General features: G+C 37.0%; 1 protein-coding gene across 1 annotated transcript; it reads left to right on the top strand.

The window, feature by feature from the left end:
• The first annotated feature begins 253 nt into the window (after nt 1-253).
• gipr (gastric inhibitory polypeptide receptor) lies at nt 254-22,605 on the top strand. Its single transcript, XM_059330456.1, has 14 exons — nt 254-428; nt 9,060-9,197; nt 9,510-9,606; nt 9,711-9,818; nt 13,191-13,312; nt 13,864-13,970; nt 14,465-14,618; nt 15,804-15,963; nt 16,147-16,207; nt 16,422-16,491; nt 18,075-18,163; nt 20,602-20,740; nt 21,489-21,530; nt 22,504-22,605. The coding sequence occupies exons 2-14, from the start codon at nt 9,147-9,149 to the stop codon at nt 22,603-22,605; spliced, it is 1,302 nt and encodes a 433-aa protein (XP_059186439.1). The 5' UTR covers nt 254-428; nt 9,060-9,146.
• Nucleotides 22,606-24,074: the final 1,469 nt, after the last annotated feature.

Below are 24,074 nucleotides of genomic sequence, written 5' to 3'. Positions count from 1 at the left end.
TTTTTTACATAAAAGTCATGTAAAAGTGAAATATTGAATTTTGTGGGCTCCAGGTGAACAGGGAGAGAGAAACCAAAACCAAATAAGCTTCAGTTAGAGGCTAAACACCCGACCACCATCCTTCAAGCCAATGAGAGAGAAGATAGAGAGAGAGAGAGAGAGAGTGAGTGAGAGAGAGAGAGAGAGAGAGAGAGAGAGAGAGAGAGAGAGAGAGAGAGAAGAGGTTGAATTCATCAGAGATGGCAGAGAGTTTCTGTCTCTGTGAGCTCCGTGATCTGGTCTGTCATCCTTCATGCTGCTGGAGTCTTTAATGATCTTAAATGAAACTGTCCTCGGAACACTTCAGGACATTTAAGACAATATTTCTGTTCCTGCACCGCTGGAGTTTGTTTGCAGACTTTAACATTGAAAAGGTGAAATTCCTCAAGGTAAGGTTCACATTTCTACTTTTATGTTTTTATGTTTTTGACCAAACAGCCTTCCCCGTGTTCTCTGACCATTGTACAGTGTTTACAGTGTTTACAGTGTCTGGTATGGCTTGTTTTCTCTCTGAGTGATAATTGGAAGTTGTTTATTGTTGTTGTTTATTACAGCATGATAATGTGACTGGTGTTCTGTTGGGATTATGTAAGCATGGTAATAGTCTAGTAGAGGGAATGGAAGTGACAGAAAAACACAAAGACACAAACAAATGTAAACAAGAAAACAAAACCTCTAATGACTTCACAGTTTTTTTTAAGCATGTGGATACCAATTTAACTCAATGCTGTGCAAAGAGACACATGTAGGGTTACAGCCTCTGTCCTCCGCCAATTAAAAGTGGGGGAAGAGTTAGACATTGAACAACATGGAAAATATGCTTAGGTCCAGAAGGAGTCGCTGTGAGTCCAGCATTAAAACCCTATTCACCTCCATGTGGAGGGATATGAATTAATACATAAAACAAACGTGTTAATTAAATAGCACAGGTGTCCCAATGAGACACAAGTCAATGTAAAAATAAAAAAGAGCATTTTAATCACCAATTAATTAATAATTGGGAGTATTTTAAGACATTACCTATAACTTGAAATACACATTTGTCACAATATATAAGACAGACGACTTACAATTATTGAAAGAGGTTGTTGCATATTTCAATTACAGTGTGTACTTAATGATACAAAAGAGAAACACACACACACACAGCTTAAGTTATTACATAAACATAACCGTTGGCTAACGGTTGGCATAACCGTTTCTTTTTTATTCTTTCTTTCTTTCTTTCTTTCTTTCTTTCTTTCTTTCTTTCTTTCTTTCTTGTATCTATTAATGGGGTGACAGCTCTAGTTTGCAGGAAAGTAAGATGACACAAGACCAAAGAGCTCGTCTGTCAGGAAACAATATCTGTTTCCTTTCAAAGAAACAAAATAGATGAGTGACGAATTAAAGGAAACACTTAATTAAACAAGTTGAGAAAATGAAAATGTAAAACAAATCAACTTGACAGTAGATGCATTTCTTTACTGTTTTTAAATAATTTTCCACTATTTTATATAATAATAATTTTCCACTGTTTCCACTACAAAGCGACTTGAGACAAATCCAGCGACTTTTTCTGGTGTTATTGGAGACTTTTGGAGACTCGTTCTTACTCTTCTTAACGAGCTGCGGGGGGCGGCGGTACAGTCCTCCTGCAGCAGTCTCTCCCAGCTGCTGAGCCGGAGGGGATGTTAACCCCTTAGCATCCAGCCTGCAAATTGCTAATAGGCTAACAGTTAGCTCTATAGCAGTACAGTGTGTATGTGCTGCTGCTGCAGGAGGTGTTCACTTAGCGATCTCTGTTTGTTTACAAAAAGCTAACTGTGCACACACTCTGTGCACAGTTAGCGATGCCGGTTAATTCACCATCACTATGTTTATGATCAGCGGAGACGCTGTGCATAATTAGCCATGCTGCTTTGTTTATGATCAGCTGCTGAGGGCCACAGTTGCGTCTCCTGTGTTTAATCCGTCGCGTATGTGATCACAGATCACGGTCGAAACTGTCGCTAAGCGATTACGCGATGGTTGAAAACCATACGTCACCTCCAGAGTGTCTAAATCCCTCTGGGAGCCTTTTTGTAATGGAGACACGCAGAGGGAGCGGTCATTAGAGAGGGCGTGGCCTGAGACTTTCCCGGTGGACACTTTTCCCCCTAAAGGAAACAGGGCTAAAAAGTGTTTCTCAGCTAATTCTGCATTGCGGATAAAAAGGACCTTATGAGTTAGAATGGAGCTGTGGTGATTAAGGCTGCTGCCCTGCTGCTTCTGTAAAACATGATAGATATTTGGCATCCTCCTCATCATCACAGTCCGACAGTGCAAGCTTCACTCCTTTCTAAGATGCCATGCAGCCCACTCTATGCTCTGTCAGTGAAGTGAACCTCATTTGATCAGTTTAATGGCCATCATCATTCTGTCCTTTCAACAAGCACCAACATGTTTCTCCAACTCTCTCCTTATGCAACACACATTTTCCCCTCTTCACATTAACGACGAATGTGGAGGGAGTTGTCTCATTGGAGAGGAAACAGTGGAAATTTAAACCTAATTAAACAGGGAGATGGAGGCACTTAGAACAACTTAGGTGTTATTATGTGACAAATGTGTGTGAGTCTCTTTAATTAAAATAAAGAAAAAGACCAACACAAAATAATTTTCACTGTAGACAACAATATTTTCAAAAAAATATATAAATAAATATTTAAACTGAACTATTAACTGAACATGTAGGACCCTCTTTCTTTATCACTTCATGTCTCCCTTATGATGAAGTCTCCAGTTTTGTAGAGAGCCACTTTACACACTGTAAAAAATGTCTGTAGATTTTACAGTGAAAGACTGCTCAATCATGACAGTAAAAGACTGTAAAATTATAAATGGGTTAATTCAGTTTTAGTAACAATGAAACACTGTAAATGTATATATCAGCCAAAACAGTATTTTTTACAGTTTAAAAAAAAAAATACATTACTCCACTGTCAAATACACTGGCACTATGTTTGTAACAAAAATATACTGTTATATATGTTTTTTTTTATTTTTTACAGTAAAATATGGAATAAAATGGCAATCTTAATATTAGAAAAAGTTGCACCGTATTTATTACGGTAAAGTTCTGGCAACCACAGCTGCTGGTTTTTTTGTTTTGTTTTTTACCTTAAAAACGTTTTTTACAGTGCACCATAAATGCTAGTTTTTAAAGTCAAAGTTTTTAATGTCATACAGTTGTGAATGTGAACATGACTTGGACATTAGATGCTTGCAGCAGCTAAGTGACATCGGTTCCCCCTTTGATATGGAGAAACTCAATTACAGCCATTACTGCTTTTAAAAGAAAATCACTATTTTAAGCATATTCAAAAACAGCAGATACATGTTATTTTTAAAATAACCTTCCAAGTCTTGTAGATTTAGGTTCCACATGACAGATTTGGTAATTGATTCTCTGCCTCCTTCATGACATCCTTCTTCCTACATCTGTTCATGTTCCTGGTACATTTTGCTCAAGGCAAACCTGCTCTGCCAGCATACAGTCCATACAGAATACACAGTAAATATAGTTCTTATCTGCTGACAGACCAACCTCTCTTCTCTACTCATTTACTGCTCTCTATCTCTCTGCCTTTTTTCATCAATACATTTTACATTATTTATCTTCCAGGATCTAATTTGAAATTATTCTGAAATTACATTTGTATGAATGGCTTCATTAATGATTCCTTTACTGGCAGTGTCATTTTTAATCATACTTTGCTTTTAAACAAACTGTGTAAGGTTTTTATCTCATTAACAAATTGCTAACTTAATGTGAACTTACCAGTAAATCTCATAATTATGTGATAAATTCCTTAATAAACATGGAACTAGGCTGTGTGAAACTTTGATTAAGATAAATATGAATAAAAATGAAAAAGTTAAGTGACAAATAGCTATATTTAATTTTAATAAAAGAGAAAGCTTTTATCTTTCTATTCAGAAATATATTCTTGTGCAGTCTGCAAAAACAGTTTGGAAAATCTGAGATATTTCTCTTAATTCACACTTTTAAACATGTAAAAACACCAATAAAATACTGTAAAGCTCTACAGAGTACATCTAAAAAAACTGCTACACTGCAAAAAAACATGAAGCTTACCAAGTATTTCTTATATCTAGCAATAGTATGTTAATTATATTGTTTTGAGTATAATTTACCTACTGACCATAGCTTAATGTGCTTATTTATTTATTAGTATTATTATGTGCTTATGTATTTATCTTATTGTTTAAAAACTTCTTTTTAGGATTGACATTGTTAGTTTTTTCTTGCTTTTCAAGCTATTAAACTGTTGAATATGGTGAGTTTTTACCTAAAATATTGGCTCCAATTGAGAGTTGTAGTTGCATGTTGTTTGAACGATATTTTAAAATAATTCTCCAAGTATTGCTGGCTTATTTTAATGTTACTTCAGTCAGGGTATTCAACAATTTCTCAAAATAAGTATAATTGGATTTATTTCAAGACATCATCGTTTTTTTCAGTGTCTATCCAGTAGATATTTAGTTATTTAAAGAATTCTTACAAAGAAAAATGTACTTACTGCACTGGCAGATAATTTTACTTGTTTTGAACATGTATTTGCTTAATTCTAGTTATTTATTTCTTATTTTTTGTTTTTGGATGCAGCTTTAAGCTGTCTAATGAAATCAGGTCAAAGGTATCAAATTGCAAATGTATCTGCAAGGTGCTCCTTTGCTCTTTATGAAACAATTTGTGTTTAACACTTGTGCTTCAACTTTTTGCTTCCTGCTGATTCGGTTGACTTTCCTGTCACAACACATCTAATATTTAACATCTGTTAAACATGACAGCCACACCACAAACCAAAACATCCAGGATTTAAGGGCGGTATTGCAGCAGTAAACTACATTTGCGTATCAAACATGTCAAACAAAAATTATAAACATGTAGAGGTTCATACATAGAGAGCAGCAAGTCATGTGTCACCAGACCCAAAATATCTGCCCTTATGCAACCAAAAGAAGCAGCTGACAACTAAACCAACAAAGAAACTGGTGGCTTTTTATTCAATGAGAATAGGTTAAATACAGAAAAATTCAACAACACCACACACTGTATAGCTATATACGTAGTTGAATGACTCAGCACCTCTCTGAAATATTTCAACAAAAGTAGAACATTAAGACCTTTGTGAATCATTTATTGCAGGGCCCTTGGGGAGGATTTTTTATATGGAGCAATATAAAAAGTGACATCAGATATTCAATCTTTTTATAGGTCCTAAATAAAAATATAGTGATGTCATATATTTAGATCTTTCTTAGTAAAGAGAACAGTAAGGAGACCCAGTTAAAATGTATAAATAAATGTATACATAAATAAGTAATAAATAATGGACTCAGCCGCACGCGTACTGACGAGGACCAGAGGCCGGGAGCACATTACACCGGTTTTAAAATCACTGCATTGGCTCCCCGTGTGTTTCAGGATTGATTTTAAGGTTCTTTTACTAGTTTTTAAATGTCTTAACGGTCTTGGGCCATCTTATCTATCTGATATGCTTTTATCATATCAACCCTCGCGGGTCCTGAGGTCCTCTGGCACCGGCCTTTTAATCATTCCAAGAGTTAAAACTAAAACCTACGGGGAGGCTGCATTCAGCCATTATGGCCCGCGCCTATGGAACAGCCTGCCAGAGGACATCAGGACCGCAGAGACTGTTGATGTTTTTAAAAGGAGGCTCAAGACCCACCTGTTTGGTCTAGCTTTTAACTGATTATTTTACTATTTATTTATTTATTTATTTATTTCCGTTGTATTTTAGTTTTTATCTTTTATTTTCTATCCTGTTGTCTTTTAGTCTTCTAGTTTTTACCCTATCCTGTTGTCTTTTAGTCTTTTAGTTTTTATCTTGTCTTTTAGTCTTTTAGTTTTTATCCTGTCCTGTTGTCTTTTAGTCTTTTAGTTTTTATCCTGTCCTGTTGTCTTTTAGTCTTTTAGTTTTTATCCTGTCCTGTTGTTTTTTAGTCTTTTAGTTTTTATCTTGTATTGTTGTCTTTTAGTCTTTTAGTTTTTATCCTGTCCTGTTGTCTTTTAGTCTTTTAGTTTAATTCCTGTTGTCTTTTAGTCTTTTAGTTTTTATCCTGTTGTCTTTTAATCTTTTAGTTTTTATTCTGTCCTGTTGTCTTTTAGTCTTTTAGTCTTTTAGTTTTTAGCTCCAGTGTTTCCTCATGGGGGCCTCCTCACTGGGGGGTGTGTTGGGTCTGCCCATGGGGATGTGGTCTTGGGGACTCCCTGGGCCCGGGGGGCTGGGCGGCTCTGCACCATGTGTGGAGTCCGCCTCGGTCTCCCCGGGTCCTGGTGGTCTCTGTGATGGCGTCCTCTATGGCTGTGGGCTCTGCCACCTCTCAGTGTGGATGCTCCCACAGGTTGCTTTTTCCTCATCTGGATCCTCGGTGCCTTGCCATGTCTCTACACTGTCAATCAATATGTGCTGTGTGTGAGTCTGAGTGTGTTTGTGTGCGTGCATGACTAAATGCGAGTGTGCATGTTTGTGTATGTATACTTACAGATGTGTATGTGGGGGAGGGAGGGGTGGGTTTTGTCATTTTTATTGTTTGTTTTTTCTTATTTTTTGTAAAGCACTTTGTGTTGCATTTTTATGTATGAAAAGCGCTATATAAATAAAGTTTGATTGATTGATTGATGGTTAATGTGTGATTAACTAAATGAAAGTTGATGGAGCTGATAAATATAAATATTCAATTAAATACATTATAATTAAATAGGGCATAAATGTATATCATGAATTCATTTCTAAATGTTCCTTTCCTTTTTTCTTCCTTATATCTATTTTTTACTGTAAAATAGTCAACTTTTCATGTGATAAAAACAGAAACCCTTTTTCAGCTTTGTGAGGGGCATTTTGTGGCGTCTTCTCTTCTTTTTGTTGTTGTTTATTTATTTATTTTTCAACACAAACCACTGAGTCACACACTAGAGCAGCTGGAGCCAAAAGCTGCTTCTCCTACATTTAGTAAGTTTTTACTAAGAGCATGATGGGAAAAACTGCTAAAATAATCTAGTTGTAGTCTTGTAAATAGTGACCCTGCAAGATTCACAGTCTGTCTAAAATCTCAGGCTGGAACTAAAAACTCTCAACACTTGTCTTTAGATGTGAGCAGGTGTGAGCTGATAGTTTTCCGGGAGTCTTTTCCAAATCTTTTCAAAGTCTTCTGGTGTATCGGTAGCAGGAGACTTGAAGCTCTTGAAACCTCTTGTGCTCCTTCCTCTTCCTCCTCACGCCACAGCAGGCTCTGCTCATCACATGCAGCCCACAACTTCCCGCTTAGTTACATTAGCTTCCCACCAGTATTGACAGGAGGATTAGAGACAGGATTACTCTGCAGTCTTTCATGTTGCTCCTTCTGTATGCTTTGATGGCTGAGAGTGCAGTCACTAATCAGACTCACCAGTTACACAGAGAGGATGGTCCAAAGTCTGATACTGTTAAGTGTAAAACACATTTACAAATTATTCTGCATATTCACAAATCTCAGCAAACATCTACGGTACATATACATGTTCATGGCTGCAGCTCCACAGTGACAAAAACTAAGGGTTTATTTTGGAAACTCATAGAGTTCCAGTTACACTGAAACACCTTCCGGTTACACTGAAATCTCAGTAGTATTTATGAGTGTTTCAATAATGCGTGTGAGAGCACAAGATTTTAGTTGTATGTATAAAAGCATTATAGTTGCGTGTATAAAAGCATTTCAGTTGTGTGTGTGGAAGCATTTTAGTTGTGTGTGTGTGTGGAAGAATTTCAGTTGTGTGTATAAAAGCATTTCAGTTGTGTGTGTGGAAGCATTTTAGTTGTGTGTATAAAAGCATTTCAGTAATGTGTGTGAGAGCACAACATTTTAGTTGTGTGTATAAAAGCATTTCAGTTTCTCCAATGTGTCTTAAATGTAAAACTGAAATTGGCACTCTAACACATTGTCTTTGGTCATGCTGTAAGCTGCAGAAATACTGGTCTAATGTCTTAACAGAAATTGAAAATATACTGGGATTAAAGTTGGAGATGGACCCAGTGTCTCTTATATTAGGCTTACCTGCTAGAGGTGTAAGGTTAACAAATCCAAGACTGTTCTGTATTCTTACATTTGCAGCTAGAAAGAATATTTTGTTGCAGTGGATTAGCAATAAGGATCCAAATGTTAGGGGATGGCATAAAGTGCTGTTTGATTTAGTGCCTTTGGAATACTTGACTTGTGCATTACATTCAAACTCAAACCAATTTTATAAAGTTTGGGAACCTTATTTGAATTATTTGGAATACGATGTATCTTCCATTTTGTTACAGGGATTCCCTGGAAGGTCATAATAATGGGATTTCCTTTTATTTTCTTATTTATGTACTTTGTCAATATGAATACTGTTTGTGTGTAACTGAGTCACTGTTTGTTGCTTAAGCGTTGTTGTGTTGAAGTTTTGTGTTTGCTTGTCTGTGTTGAAAAGGAAAAATTAATAAACACATTTAAAAAAAAAAAAAAAAGCATTTCAGTTATGTATATAAAAACATTTCAGTTGTGTGTGTGTGGAAGAATTTCAGTTGTGTGTATAAAAGCATTTCAGTTGTGTGTATAAAAGCATTTCAGTTGTGTGTGTGTGAGACAGCATAAAATTTCAGTGGTGTTTGTAAAAGCGTTTCACTTGTAAGTGTGTGAGGTTTTTACTATAGTGTGTGAATTTGTTTTGTTTTATATGTGTGTGTGAATGGTAATTCTGAATTATGTCCCTGGCTGCCCCTCATAGTTAAAGGTAAATGTGTTGATTTATTCCTCAATTATTTTTATTTTGTTTTTACCCTAAAACCACATAGTTGGCTCCTGAATTCAATCTAGCATCTTGTATTCAGTGGAATTATTAGAATCAGATTTACATATTCCTTGTGCACTTCTTTCACACACAACATATTTGTATGTAAATAAAATATTAAGTGCTTTTTACTCATTTGGTCCTCTACTAGACTTGTGATGACCTCTCAGTGACCTGCTGTGGCGTCCTCTAAAGCCCTGAGATGATTTCCCAGCAGCCACCCTGGCACACCTGAGTTATGAAGGCCTCCTGCACATTCTTCATCCTCTTCCTCCTCCACAGGACTCCAGTATGTGCCTAGAGATGCATTTTACCAAGGACACAGCAGTTCATGATGAACAAGGAATGTCTTACTGTGCATAATATTGAAGCAGAGTGTGAAATTGTCTGGCAATAACCAGTCTAAAAGCTTATTTGAAAATAATAGAAATTTCTACACAACAGAAAGAAATATACTGTTCTGTAATGCTTTACACTAAGGAGTCCCTACACAATCGCATGCTAGTTTAATAGAAACACCTTGCTAAATGTTTAGCAAGCAAATAAAATGGTGACGTGTGTGTTTGTGTGTGTGTGTGTGTGTGTGTGTGTGTGTGTGTAGTGTGTGTCAGGGAGGACAGTGAAGGATACAGTGGAGGCATGGACCCGCTACAGAGACGAATGTTTGCTTCGGATAAGTACAGAATCCAGACCCAAAGGTAACACACACAAAAATGTGCATTTTTAGACATAAAAACAGTATTTACACATCTAATGTATACTGAATGTAAATATAATACGCTGTACCATCTCCTTTCCTCAGGAGTGTTTTGTGGTCGTTTGTTTGACATGTACGCCTGCTGGCCAGATGGGAAACCAAACTCCACCGTCAAGGTGCCCTGCCCCTGGTACCTGCCTTGGTACAAGCAAGGTAGGGATGAAGACATTTAAATACAAATTTAATAATAATACATTAGATTTTTATAGTGCTTTTAAAATGTACTCAAAGTCGCTTAACATAACAGAATTTAGACACACAGAAACACAAAATGCAGAAAAAAGTAAAAATAAACAGAGATGACATTATGAGTATATATCTTGTAAGCTATTTTGAAAAGGTTTTGAGTTGATTTTTGAAGGCGTGGAGTGAGTCTGAGTTGTGGATGTGAGTATGGAGGAGGTCCAGAGGGTTGGAGCAGCAGTGGAGAAGGATCTGTCGCCAACGGTGAGGAGCTTGGTCCTGGTGATGGGGGTCAGTATAGGTCGGCATCAGAAGATCTGAGGTTGCAGGTGGGGGAGTGACGTTGGAGGAGATCTGTGAGGTTCATGGGGGAGAAGGTTGAGGGCTTTGTAGGTGATGAGCAGGATCTTGAAGTGGACTTGGTGCTGATAGGGAGCCATTGAAGGTGCTGGAGGATGGGTGTGGTGTGTTCTCTGGAGCGGGACTGGATGAGCAATCAGGCAGCTGAGTTCTTGACATATTGTAGTTTTTGAAGGTTGGTGGAGGGGAGGCCGTAGAGAATGCTGTTGCAATAGTCCAGTCTGGAGGTTATGAAAGCATGGATTAGTGTTTCGCTAATGGAGGAGGAGAGGATTGGACGAAGAATCTGGTCATTTTGGTACGGTAACATATAATACAATACAATAAATCTTTATTATCCACCATGGTGGAAATTTGCCTTCGGCTCACAGCAAAGATACAGAATTTCATTAAAAACATACAGCAGTTGAGAATGCAGTTAAAACATAGAAGAAAAGAAGAAAAAGACAATTAAGAGCAGTTAAAAAGTTAGTGCACTTTTTGACTTTTGGGGTCGTCCCACTATTTTGCTTGCCCTCGACACAATTTGTTTAGTTTGGTTTTACATTTACAATATATGCTTAAGTCAAAAGGGGTTCTACTTCTACTTCCATAAAAGAAGGAAGAAGTTTATTGCAGCTTTTATTTACAAGGACAGAGTTTAAGATTTAGAGTAGAGTTAAATACGTGTAATAATATGTGTGTAAATAAATGCATCTATGTCTTATTATATGTGGTCAAAGTAGTTGGGTCATAAACTTCAATTCCGTGACCATTCTCTGGCTAATATGTTTTGACGACTGATTTGACTTCTATACACCCTTTATAAAAAATGTAGCCCCCATGTCCCTCGCAAAAATGTCGGCATTTTTTGCTAGAGGGCCAAATCCAAAATGGCCGCCGGCATCATCTTAAAAAAGTATTTAAAAAGCATTATTTTCATCAGAGCACCAACAGTTATGTATGAATAAACTTTTTGTGGCAAATTGACCATGAGGATTGTGATTCTGACATCATTTTGAGATTTAGACATCATCTTGGTCCTGAAATCCAAGATGGCTGCCATCTGGTAGAGGAAAAATCATAATTTCTAATACACAAATTTATTTTTTAACCAGAGCACCTAGAATGATGCATGAAGATACTTTTTGCGGTAAATTGACCATAAGGATTGTGATTTTGACATAATTTTGACATTAAGACATTGTTCTGACCCCAAAACCCAAGATGGCCAACAGCTCGGAGGGGAAAAATGTAAAGTTTAGAAGAAGATTAGTCCGAATCAGAGCATTCTGCCTCACTAGACTCTGAGTCACCACTATCTGATGAAATTCTACTCTGCACATCATCATTTTCCTCTTCATCACAATCATACTGGGTCTCGTCTTCCTCGCTGTCTTCAACTGGCCTTGATGCAGGTAGATGAGTTGGAAGAGCAGGTCTTGTGTAGCGGACAGGGCAACAATAACCATTCACCAACTCCCATCCATGTCCGATTGGCATGGGGTGGTGCTTCAGGGAGGGAAGGCGCACTAGATATGCCAAGTAGTTGGCACGGAGGCCACTTTCCATTGCCAAGCGTTAACTTCCTTGAATGCGGGTACTCTGTTGAAGTTTAAAACTATTGGATCTGCCCAGAGCCACTCTGGATCTGCCATAACCAATCGCTAACATCGTTCTTATTTTAGCGAATGCCAACATCGTTCTTAGCTACTCCCTCTGTTCACTGATTGGATCTGCAAGTTTTTGGCCGAAGAAAACCTGTGAATATACCACAGACCCAGACAACGTACTGAAGGGGGAAATAAAAATTGAGCGGAAGTATGTAGTAGGGCAGAGCCAGGCTAATGTTTCATTCACTTGATTGTTTCCACGATATATGATGTTTCCACGATATTCAATTTTTTTTAGATGTACCTGTACATTTTTGCTCTCCCGGATGGTGGACATTTTAGTCTTTGGGATCAAAATAATGTCTTAATGTAACACTATGGAACAATTTTACCTTGTCAGTGCTAGGGAAGTTATTCACTTGCTAGTTTGTCATGAAAAAAGTAAGCAAGTTACAACAGGTTTTGCTAGGTTTAGTGCTAGCAAGACCTCTCGTTAGCAATGTTAGCAAGTTTGTTATTAACACTCTTGTAGTTCGAAGCTAGTAATAAGTGCTCTTTGGCTTCTTTACAATGTTATTGTGATAGCTATGTTGGCTAGCTTGCTACTTAAGTTCCACGAGTGTCAGGATAGTCCAGGATTTGTAAGACATTTAGCGATAGTTGACTAGCTGTACTTTGCTCATTAGCATTCTCACTCTCACTCACTAATATCTGTCTTTCCGCTGTATGCAGTGGAGCCAGCAGTGGTTAACAGCATTTCTCTGGTTCAGGTGATTGTGCATACCTTTGTAGGCTACAGATGTAGTTGCAAACATACTGAATTGGTCCTTTTTCCAGCTCTCGACAACTAGCTTCTATGATCATGAGCATACCAATTCCTCCATGGTGGGGCTTTAATATCAGAATTACAATTCTTATGGTCAATTTTACCAAAAATAGTGTCTTCATGCATTATTCTAGGTGCTCTGATTAAAAAGTAAATTTGTATATTAGAAATGATGTTCTCGCTCTACCAGATGGCGGCCATCTTGGATTTCAAAGCCAAGATGATGCCTAAATCTCAAAATGATGTCAGAATCACAATCCTCATGGTCAATTTGCCACAAAAAGTGTATTCATACACAACTGTAGGTGCTCTGGTAAAAATAATACTTTTAAAATACTTTTTCAAGATGATGCCGGTGGCCATTTTGGATTTGGCCCTCTAGCAAAAAATGCCGACATTTTTGCGAGGGACATGGGGGCTAAATTTTTTATAAAGGGTGTATAGAAGTCAAATCAGTCGTCAAAACATATTAGCCAGAGAATGGTCACGGAATTGAGGTTTATGACCCAACTAAAGGTCTGGTTTTATCCTGATGCTGTGTGTTGTGCTGTGTGCTGTGTGTAGTGCGACATGGCTTTGTGTTGAGGAAGTGTGGTCCTGATGGTCAGTGGACCAACAGCAACTCCAGCCGCACCTGGATGGACCATTCTCAGTGTGACGCTGATCACAGCCAAGAGGAAGCTCAGGTACACACACACACACACACACATTCTTGTACTTCTATCTTTGTGAGGGCCCTCATTGTAAGAGTGAATTCACTATCAAGGTTATAATAGTTTTGGATTTTTCATTAGTTTTAGTTTTAATTTTGTTGTGAATTTTTGTTTTCAAATTCAGTTAGTTTTAATTAGTTTTTAGAGTGAGTTTGCTAGTTTTAGTTTAGTATTTTTTTTTTTTTTTTGAAATGCTGTAGTTTTAGTTTAGTTTTTATTAGTTTTAGTTTTTTTGTAATGGGGTATTTGTTGGGTGGGAGATTAAAAGAGGTCACAGTAAATTTTGCCTTTATTTCCTTTGTCTTATCAGTCTTCATTATGAAATCTCAAAAAAGCCTTTAAAGAAGTGAGGACCAGCCGAAATGTCCTCACTTTGCAAAAATGCCCTCATCTGTTGGTTAAAAACGTGTTCCGGTCCTCACTAGGAAGTACAAGAACACACACACAGACATACACACACATACACACCTAATTTGTATCCACATTGTTAACCCACTAGTGTCCTGTGGTTGAATTGTGTGCAGGAGAAGCAGATGACGATCTTAGTCTACTTCAGAGTGATGTACACAGTGGGTTACTGTGTTAGTCTGGCCAGTCTCTCTCTGGCTTTAATTATTCTACTTTTCTTCAGGTAGGCATCCCTACATCTCTACAATCTGTTTTCTGCTTTTGTTTTATCCTGTCTTGATATTTCAATATTTGAGCCTATTTTAGCTCTTTATTTTTCTTACTTACTGAAAAGAATTGCAGTCCATACCTCTATAAAAAAAATACTGGCTGTGTGTAGTAGTAATAAATATGTGTGCCATCTTTAAGCATCATGAATCATGCAGTTGCTGTTAAAAAGATGATTTTTAATTGATTTTCTAATTTATTTATTTTTTAAATACAGATGTATTTCAGCCTTGGTCAGGCCTGTAGACATTTTGAGGGGAAAAAATATGAGCACAGATCTTGCTTCTCTGAATTTCTTGTTGTGTATAGAAAAATTATGCGTAAAACCATCACAACAGGTACTAACCATGAACGATTGTGCATAACCTCCTCGAACAAATTAAAGACAGGGAGAACTGAAATGTCCCTCCCTGTGTGTCTCCTGTTTAATGGCATATGTGTTGTCTGCAGGAAGCTGCACTGCACCAGAAACTACATCCACACTAACTTGTTTGCATCGTTCATTCTGCGAGCTGTTTCCATCCTGACCAGAGACGCTCTGCTGAGCAAAGACACTCCTGAGTTCAGAGACAGCAGGGACGTCGCTGAAGTGCTCAGTGATGAGGTCAGAACACAGAAAAACCTGAGAGAAAGAGAGAAGGAGAGAGAGAAGTAAAAAGGGATAACTTCAGGGATGTCTCCAGTTGTATTACTTCACAGAAAACAAAGCTTCCATTGGATCGAATAGCAGTTTTCAACCTCTCGCCTCCACTTTGACCATAAGATTTGACATTGCATCAATCATACAAATCAAGTTTATCATAGTGCCAGACCAAGGTTATAATAGTTTTGTAGTTTTCATTAGTTTTAGTTTTAATTTTGTTGTGAATTTTTGTTTTCAAATTCCGTTAGTTTTAGTTCGTTTTTAGAGTGAGTTTGCTAGTTCTAGTTTAGTTTTTATTAGTTTTAGTTTTTTTTGTAATGGGCTATGTGTTTGATGCGATATTTAAAGAGGTCATAATACATTTTTATTTTATTTGGTTTTGGTTTATCCATCTTAGCCCAAATAAGGTTATTAATTCTTACAGTTCCGGTTGTTTTGAATTTTGGTTCGTGTGTAGACATCCCAGTCTCAATAAACATATTTACCATGTGTTTCTGCAGGTTCACTAACAGAATCAGACTGTACTTCTCCAGTGTTTGTTTTTTGCTTGTTCTTTTTTTAATTTTTGTTTTCTGTAAAATGCTCTCCTCTTTATGTTTTTTATGTATCTTTTACAACATATTTAACTTATATTGTCTGATGTATTCATCTACTTATTATTATTATTATTATTATTATTATTATTATTATTATTATTATTATTATTGTTATTATTATTTATCTATCTATATATGTATTTATTTTTTACTTTTTGGGGTGGGTATTCTGTTCCGAGTGTTCCTGTATGTCTGTGTTCTATTGTGAAAAAACTTAATAAACAAAGTTTAGTAGAAACACTGGATTATGTATGAAAAAAGTTGACAAAGATGAAAGCGAAGTACATTTTCACTATAATTTTAGTTAGTTTTATAACCACACAATACAGTTTCAGTTAGTTATCTTTTTTAAAAAACAAAAAAACGTGTTTTTATTTTTATTTCAGTTAACGAATATGTTTTTTCAATTCTAGTTTTCGTTATTTCGTTAGTTTTCGTTAACTATAATAACCTTGTGCCGGACACTGATTCCGTTAGAAAACTGAAGAAATAGTTGATGTATTGATATATTGATACTCTAAAGGCTTGACTTTATATCATTATTCACCAGGCAGTGTCCAGTTGCCGCGTGGCTCAGGTGCTGATGCAGTACTGTGTGGGAGCCAACTACTACTGGCTGCTGGTGGAAGGCCTGTATCTCCACAACCTGCTGGTGCTGATGGTGTTCTCCGAAAACCGCTATTTCTGTGGATACCTAATCATTGGCTGGGGTACACACACACACACACACACACACACATACAATCATTCATAAATAGTCACACAAACCCACAGCTGAAGTGAAAAAAAAGAAATGAAATAAATAATTATGCAACAGGTTCTATCGTGTGTGAATTGATTGAATTCACTTGCTGATGTTTTGTGAACTTCTACATATGTTTATTTCATGTCAGGAGCCCCGGTGTTATTTGTGGTGCCTTGGATTATTGTACGTTACCTCTTTGAAAACACAAGGTGAGTCATTTTTTTTATTTATGCCTCTTCAATTCCTGTTTATGCCTTCAGTGTGCAGGAGTTCATAATTATTCATATCTTGATCCTTATTCTATTGATTTGAATTACATCTTCACTTACATCTTTTCTTTCTTCACATCATCCAATAGTTTAGTTTTTAAGGATATTTAGTTTTTTTGCTACAAATTATATTTTTGTGTGTTTGCGCTTGTAGGTGTTGGGAAATAAATGAGAAAATGGCACACTGGTGGATAATCCGAGCTCCCATACTGCTCGCCATTCTGGTAACGTACACACATTCAAACAGACAGCCGTGTTTCCTTTAGGGGGAAGAGTGGCCACTAGGAAAGTCTCAGGCCACGCCCTCTCAAATGTCGGCTCACTCTGCGTGTCTCCATTACAAAAAGGCCCCAAGAGGGATTTAGAGACTCTGGAGGTGACGTATGGTTTTCGATCAGATTAAACAGAGGAGATGCAACTATGGCCGCCGTTGCTAACAGTGCACAACATCAGCAGCTGATCATAAAGAAAGCAGCATGGCTAAATATGCACAGCGTCTCTGCTGATCATGAACATAGTGATCGTGAATTAATCCGCATCACTAACTGTGCACAGAGTGTCTGGTGCTTGTTGTAAACAAACAGAGATCGCTAAGTGAACACCTCCTGCAGCAGCATTACATACACACTGTACTGCTACAGAGCTAACTGTTAGCCTATTAGCAATTTGCAGACTGGACGCTAAGGGGTAAACATCCCCCCCGGATCTGCAGTTGGGAGAGACTGCTGCAGGAGGACTGTGCCACTTCGACAAGTTCTTAAGAGTAAGAACGAGTCTCCAAAAGTCTCTCTAAGAAAAAGTCTCCTAAAAGAATAACACCAGAAAAAGTCACTAGATTTGTCTCCAGTCTCTTTTTTGAAAAATAGTCGCTGAGGGGGTCTGAAAAGTCACTAAATATAGCAACAAAGTCGCTAAGTTGGCAACACTGCTTCGCCAGCTTTTACAAATGGTATTTGTTGTTATGGGTCACTTTGTTAGCTTAACAGTGAGCCACTTTGTAGAGTAATGATTGACATTACAATCTACCAATCCTCATCCAATCATCCAAAAGGAGCCACCAGTCACCTCAAAGGTCTGGAGAAGGTGGCTATTTGCCGTTTCCATGGTTTCGTTCACCGCTATGTAGAGACTTATAAAGTCCATACAAAGTAAAGCAGAACTGATCATAACTCATATACAACAACTTCCTTACTTACTACCAATAAGCAATAATTCTGAGGATATTGAGGGAAAACTCTTAGTTAATGTCTTACTGGTTGTATAATAAGGCCATGCAGAATAAGGCATTAATAACTACTTAATAATTACTAATTAAGAGCCAATATGTTACTTATTTGCATGCTTATGAGCAACTAATTAATGTTGAATATGTTTTCCCTAATATGGGCGACCTTGTATTTTGGTGAATATTTCAGCATCATGGACAGAGGACAGAGGTCTAATTATCATTAATTGTTTGTTTAAACTGCATTTAAATACATTCAAATGTGTAATATAAATATTCCACTTGCTTTTTCTATTTACACAGGTAAGATTTGTTTAACTTGAATGGTCAGATTATTTCCCTTATTTGTATTTAACAAACAAAAACCTGTTTCCAATGTATGTTACCTGGCCTTCCTCCCATTCCTTGTTCATGTCTGTGTGAATCACTTCAGCCTAGTCTGTAAACACAGAATGACGACTGGGTGGGTGTTAACTCAAGCTGCAGCATTTCATTTAATGATGCACTGTTTGTTCTGACTTGAATCATCTCATCTCATTTGAACACAGTGACAGAGGTTGTACATTTTCTGTATCTCTTCAGGTAAACTTCGTCATCTTTATCCGCATAATTCTGATTCTCGTATCCAAACTAAAAGCCCATCAGATGAGATACACCGACTACAAATTCAGGTAAGACACTTCTGTCTGACAGGAATTTGTGTTCCTCTCCTCTGAAAAAATACTGGAGGAAAAATACAAAAAACACTCAAACATGTAGTACACTGCAAAAAAGGTGTGTCTAAAAACAAGATAAAAACAATAATCTGAGGGAAATTATCTTGCTGCTCTTAAATTAAGATTGTTAAATCTAGAAATAAGCATGTTGAACACTTAAAATAAGAAATTAACTCTTAAAACAAGATAAATTATCTAACACTTTTAAATCTAGAAGAATCTAAAGTGTTTTTTATCTTGGTAAGAAACAGATAATTTGCAGTGCACTCTGCTCGGGCCAGTTCATCGCTGCTTGCAGCTTTAATTTATCTTGTTTATTAATGTTTTTAGACACACCTTTTTGCAGTGTGTGTGTTGTACTCTTTATGTCCTTGGTGAGCATTTATGCAAAGTGGGTTTTAGTGTTTGTGTGGTGAGTTATATTTGCTTCCATGCTGGTTTAAAATGTACTTACCGTGAAATTGTTGTCCTCCAAACAGAGTGCAAATGTTATATCAGTCTACAAAAGAACATGGAAAGCAGAGGATTTAATTTCACTCATAAATCCTGACCACAATAATATGATTCTAGCTGATCTTTTAATATGTAATTATCATAACAAATTATGAAACTATAATACTTCCGGCTCCCTGAATTATACTTTAATGTAACTTAATTGAATGTACAGAAGCTTAGCTGCAGATTTAAGTAGTGTAGTATTTGCAGTGAGCAAGTTAATTAGGCTAAAGGTTGTAAGGTCACGTTGATAACGTGGTGGACATGTGAACACTGTGGGAAACTTCCTTAGTGGAACATTAAGGCATCAGAGCAGAAGTAACATTGGTGGAGGTACACAGAGGCCATGTCAGCACTTTGATATTTTCATACAACCTTCTAATCTGTGACTGAAAGACTGTTGGCTGACATGGCTTTCAACTGTGTGATGTAATGAAGGTCAGTATTCTGATTTTCAGTCTAAAGCTGAAAGTATGTTGAATTTCCACATTAATTTAATTTGTGTTGGAATAGGACTGAGGCAGCTCTGAAAACCTTGAATATCCAGTATAATTTCACTGTCCTTTTGATCACAGCCATTATAAAAACAAAGAAGACATGCAGCACATTAGTGCATAAATATGTAAAATAAAGCCAGCAGCGATCAATACACTGCAAAAAAGGTGTGTCTAAAAACAAGATAAAAACACTAAATCTGAGGGAAATGATCTTGCTGCATGGACAAATAATTTCACTTGACAATATTTCTTAAATCAAGATTATTAAATCTAGAAATAAGCATGTTGAACACATAAAATAAGAAATTAACTCTTAAAACAAGATACATTATCCAACACTTCTAAATCTAAAGGTTTTTTTATCTTGGTAAGAAACAAATAATTGTCAGGTCACTCTGCTCGGGCCAGTTCATCGCTGCTTGCAGCTTTAATTTATCTTGTTTTAAGAGTTAATTTCTTATTTTAAGCGTTCAACATGCTTATTTCTAGATTTAATAATCTTAATTTAAGAAATCTTGTCAAGTGAAATTATCTGTCCATGCAGCAAGATCATTTCCCTCAGATTTAGTGTTTTATCTTGTTTTTATGACACACCTTTTTTGCAGTACACACACACTCACACAAAAGCTGATGTCTATCTAGCACAAATGCTCTGATTTAAGAGAATAATTTCCATCAAGCAGAGCATCTTTCTTATCTCCCACAATGCTTTGCTGCAGGAAGATAAAGTACTCACTTTACCAGTTTATACCTGGTCAGAGCCTGTGGGCAGCTGGTTCCTGTAGAGACCGTCCATTAACAGGAAAGCAGGTGTTCAACTAACAGATAAAGCAAAGCATCCACCCTGCTGGAGTGTGTTTTAGCAAAACACTGAATGGAAACCACCCTGCAAAAAAGGTGTGTCTAAAAACAAGATAAAAACACTAAATCTGAAGGAAATGACCTTGCTGAATGGACAGATAATTTCACTTGACAAGAGTTCTTAAATTAAGATTATTAAATCTAGAAATAAGCATGTTGAACACTTAAAATAAGACATTAACTCTTAAAACAAGCAATCAATTGTTTGCAATTTATAGCAAACAATAAATTATCTAACACTTCTAAATCTAAAGTTTTTTTTTTATCTTGGTAAGAAACAAATAATTGTCAGGTCACTCTGCTCGGGCCAGTTCATCGCTGCTTGCAGCTTTAATTCATCTTGTTTTAAGAGTTAATTTCTTATTTTGAGCCTTCAATATGCTTATTTCTAGATTTAATAATCTTAATTTAAGAAATCTTGTCAAGGTAAATTATCTGTCCATGCAGCAAGATCATTTCCCTCAGATTTAGTGTTTTTATCTTGTTTTTAGACACACCTAGCTCCACAACAGAAGTTCTGTTGTGCTTCTTTCCCTCCAGACTTGCCAAATCCACCCTGGCCCTGATCCCTCTGCTGGGGATCCATGAAGTGGTCTTTGCAGTGCTGACAGAGGAGCACACGGATGGCATCCTCCGCACCGTCAACCTCTTCTTCCAACTCTTCCTCAACTCTTTCCAGGTACAGTCAGGACTTTGTGCATCCATCCAAGCTGTAAAAAATGTCTGTAGATTTTATGGTGAAAAACTGCTAAACCATAACAGTAAAAGACTGTAAAATGATTAATGTGTTAATTCAGTTTCAGTAACAATGAAACACCGTAAATGTGTAAATAAGCCAAAACAGTATTTTTTACATTTTTAAAAAAAAAATACATTACTCTTATGTAAAATTCACTGGCACTGAGTGTGTAACAAGAATATACTGTATATATACAAGCATCACTGTAATTTTTGCATTTATTTTTTGTAAAAATACTTTTTCTCACTGTTAAATGTACTAAACACCATATCTCTAACAAAAATATACTGTAATATTTAATGGTAAAACCTTTAATTTATGCAGCAATTATAAAGTATTTTCTTGTCAATTATATTGCAGAACAGCATTTATTTTGATGAGAAAAACTTTTTATTTATACGGTAAAAAATTGAATAAAATGGCAGTGTTAACTGTGAAATCGACAGTGTCAATATCTTTTTACCCTAATATTAAAAAAAGTTGCACCGTATTTATTACGGAAAACTTCTGGCAACCACAGCTCCTGTTTTTTTTTACCGTAAAAACAACAGGGTTTTTTTTTTACAGTGCAGGCTAAATATATCTGCACTCGGAAGACTTTTTCTGGACAAAAGCAGCATCACCTAAACACATTTCATGGTGTTTGTATGTTGGGTTTGACATTGAGATCCATTCTCTCTCTTCACAGGGTTTATTTGTAGCCGTCCTCTACTGTTTCATCAACAAGGAGGTGAGTGGTGTTTCTGTGTGTGTGTGTGTGTGTGTGTGTGTGTGTGTGTGTGTGTGTGTGTGTGTGTGTGTGTCCAGTAGGTGAGACATGCAGACACAGTGGATCACGGAGCCAACAATGAAAGAATGAAAGTTGAAGAATGTCTTTTAAGATTTGAATTGTCCTCCAACACAAAACAAAAAATAAGAAATAAATAACTACAATTAAGCAAATACATGCTTGAAACGAGTGAAATTATCTGCCAGTGCTGAAGTAAATGTTTCTTTGTGAGAATTATTTGAATAAGTAAAAATATCTAGGCACTGGAAAAACCAATCATGGCTTGAAATAAATCCAAATATACTTATTTTGAGCAATTGTGGCTTGAAACGCTCAACTGTACTAACATTAAAATAAGCAACAATACTTGAAACGAGCATGTTTTGGTGCAGAAAATGCTTTTTAAATAGCATTTAAACTACATGCAACTAAAACTCTCAATTGGAACCAATATTTTAGGTAAAAACTCACCATATACAACCGTTGAATAGATTGAAAAGCATGAAAAAGCTCACATTGTCAAAAAGAAGTCTTTAAACAATAAGTTAATTACATAAGCACAACAATATAATTAAGATACTATTGCTAGATATAAGAAGAAAATACTTGGTAAGCTTCATTTTTTTTTTGCAGTGCGGGAGGGAGTTTCAGATGTATTTATCAATTCAGTGGACAATTCTCTTACTTTAAAGGTGTCTTGTTTTGCCTTTCCATTTTCAGTCTTTAGTTTCAGTCTTTTTGCATGAATTTAAACTTTTTGTATATGATATTTCCTCTTTATTCACTCGTTCATACTGTAGTTAGGAAGTGAATACAGTTTCGGTACTCTGAAAGAAATGCCTAGCCTCTTCCTCCAAGGTAGCTACATTTATTTTTCATCATAAATCTACTTCTCTCTTCTTTCTCTCACTGTAACTCATCATTTTTCTTGCAGGTGCAGGCAGAGATAAAGAAGAAATGGCAGAGGTGGAAGATGGGGATGACTGACCTGGATGACCTGAGGAACACTGGCAGCAACACGCCACAGGTCAAATAAGACGACTACATGCTGTAGATTTACACACAATGTTTATTTTATGAAGCTGCGTTTCTATTTACAGGCTCTGTGTATCTGAGAGAAACACTCTAACTTAAATTCTTTGTGTGACAGCTTGTAAAACAGACGGATGTGTAAACATGGAAACTATGCTTGTGTAACGAAAACTTTTCCTTTGATTATCTGTGTAGTCGATTAATCTTGTGCAACTTTTTTCATGTAGCTTCACACTGTGCTTGTAATTTATGAATATCTCCATTACTATTTATAATTTAGAAGATTTTAAGTTGATACTGCACATGTTGCTTTAGTCATTCCACATATTTTGGGGGAGTTGTTTAAAATAATTTCAAGTTATCATTTTTGAAATGATACCTGCTGTAGCCGAGCCTGTCCTGATGCCACACATGTTGATTAAGTGGCAATTTGTGCGTCACTAATCAGGTTAAAAGGAATAGGACTTTTACAAATAAACACATATACAAATACCCAGAATGAGACGGGTTGCAAACGCCCCTAATTTGAATACGAGCCGTCCGGAGCAGACTTTTGTCGGGGTTTTCTGTCCCTGTAGAAGAGCAGGGTCTTCTTTCTCCCCTGAAAAAAGCCTGGTTACTGATTGGAGAGAACGCTAAGCAGGATCTTACGTAGTACTCTACGCCACAACAACACGTGCCATTTGTAAAAGCTGACGAAGCAGTGTTGCCAACTTAGCAACATTGTTGCTATATTTAGCGACTTTTCAGATCTCCTTAGCGACTATTTTTCAAAAAAGCGCCTGGCGACAAATCCAGCGACTTTTTCTGTTGTTATTGGAGACTTTTGGAGACTCGTTCTTACTCTTCTTAACGAGCCGCCTGCCCCCGCAGCTCGTTAAGAAGAGTAACCGTGTGTTCAGACCGGACGCGTAGCGAATTTTCGCGTCGCGTTACTCGCGCGAGTTGATACGCGCGAGAATTGAATTTAATTCGCGTCACTCGCGCGAGTAACGCGACGCGAATTTTCGCCCAAGAGACTATTTAGCGCCAAATAATTGCCTCCATTTCATTCTGTCATCAACCATGACAAGCATAGCGTCCCTGTACCTGCTCTGGAAGTCCGAGATACGTCGGAAAACACGCCGTCGTGTCTGGGTGAGTGACATCATCCGGAGGCGCACTCAGCACGGAGAGAGGACCGCAGAGTACTTCCACCTTTTTCCTGTCCCTCCTGCCGACCCACTCCTCCTTCCTGCCTCTTTTCTCCTCTCTCTCATGTATGTATCTCGGACACTGTCGTCCAGAATCTAAACGCTGATAGGCTGTCCTGACACAGCGTCACGCGAATATTTCGCCAAAGTTGAATTTATTGAACTCATGCGAATTCGCGTTGTTTCATTCGCGCCGCGACATTCGCGTCGCCGGCAAAAATTCGCGTCTATTCGCGTGTTTGCATTGACTTTGTATGTAATCTTGTCGCGCGAAATATTC

Source organism: Centropristis striata, chromosome 4 (assembly GCF_030273125.1).
Source record: "Centropristis striata isolate RG_2023a ecotype Rhode Island chromosome 4, C.striata_1.0, whole genome shotgun sequence".
NCBI classification, from domain to species: domain Eukaryota; kingdom Metazoa; phylum Chordata; class Actinopteri; order Perciformes; family Serranidae; genus Centropristis; species Centropristis striata.
Note: the sequence above shows the minus strand (reverse complement) of the source record. Positions and strands in the feature narration are given on the sequence as shown.

Excerpts from the sequence above, each read along its gene's own strand:
- gipr (XM_059330456.1), top strand. The coding sequence starts at position 9,147 with ATGAAGGCCTCCTGCACATTCTTCATCCTCTTCCTCCTCCACAGGACT. Across the intron at positions 15,964-16,146 it reads ATACCTAATCATTGGCTGGG|GAGCCCCGGTGTTATTTGTG; the intron begins GTACACACACAC and ends ATTTCATGTCAG. Across the intron at positions 16,492-18,074 it reads CCATACTGCTCGCCATTCTG|GTAAACTTCGTCATCTTTAT; the intron begins GTAACGTACACA and ends GTATCTCTTCAG.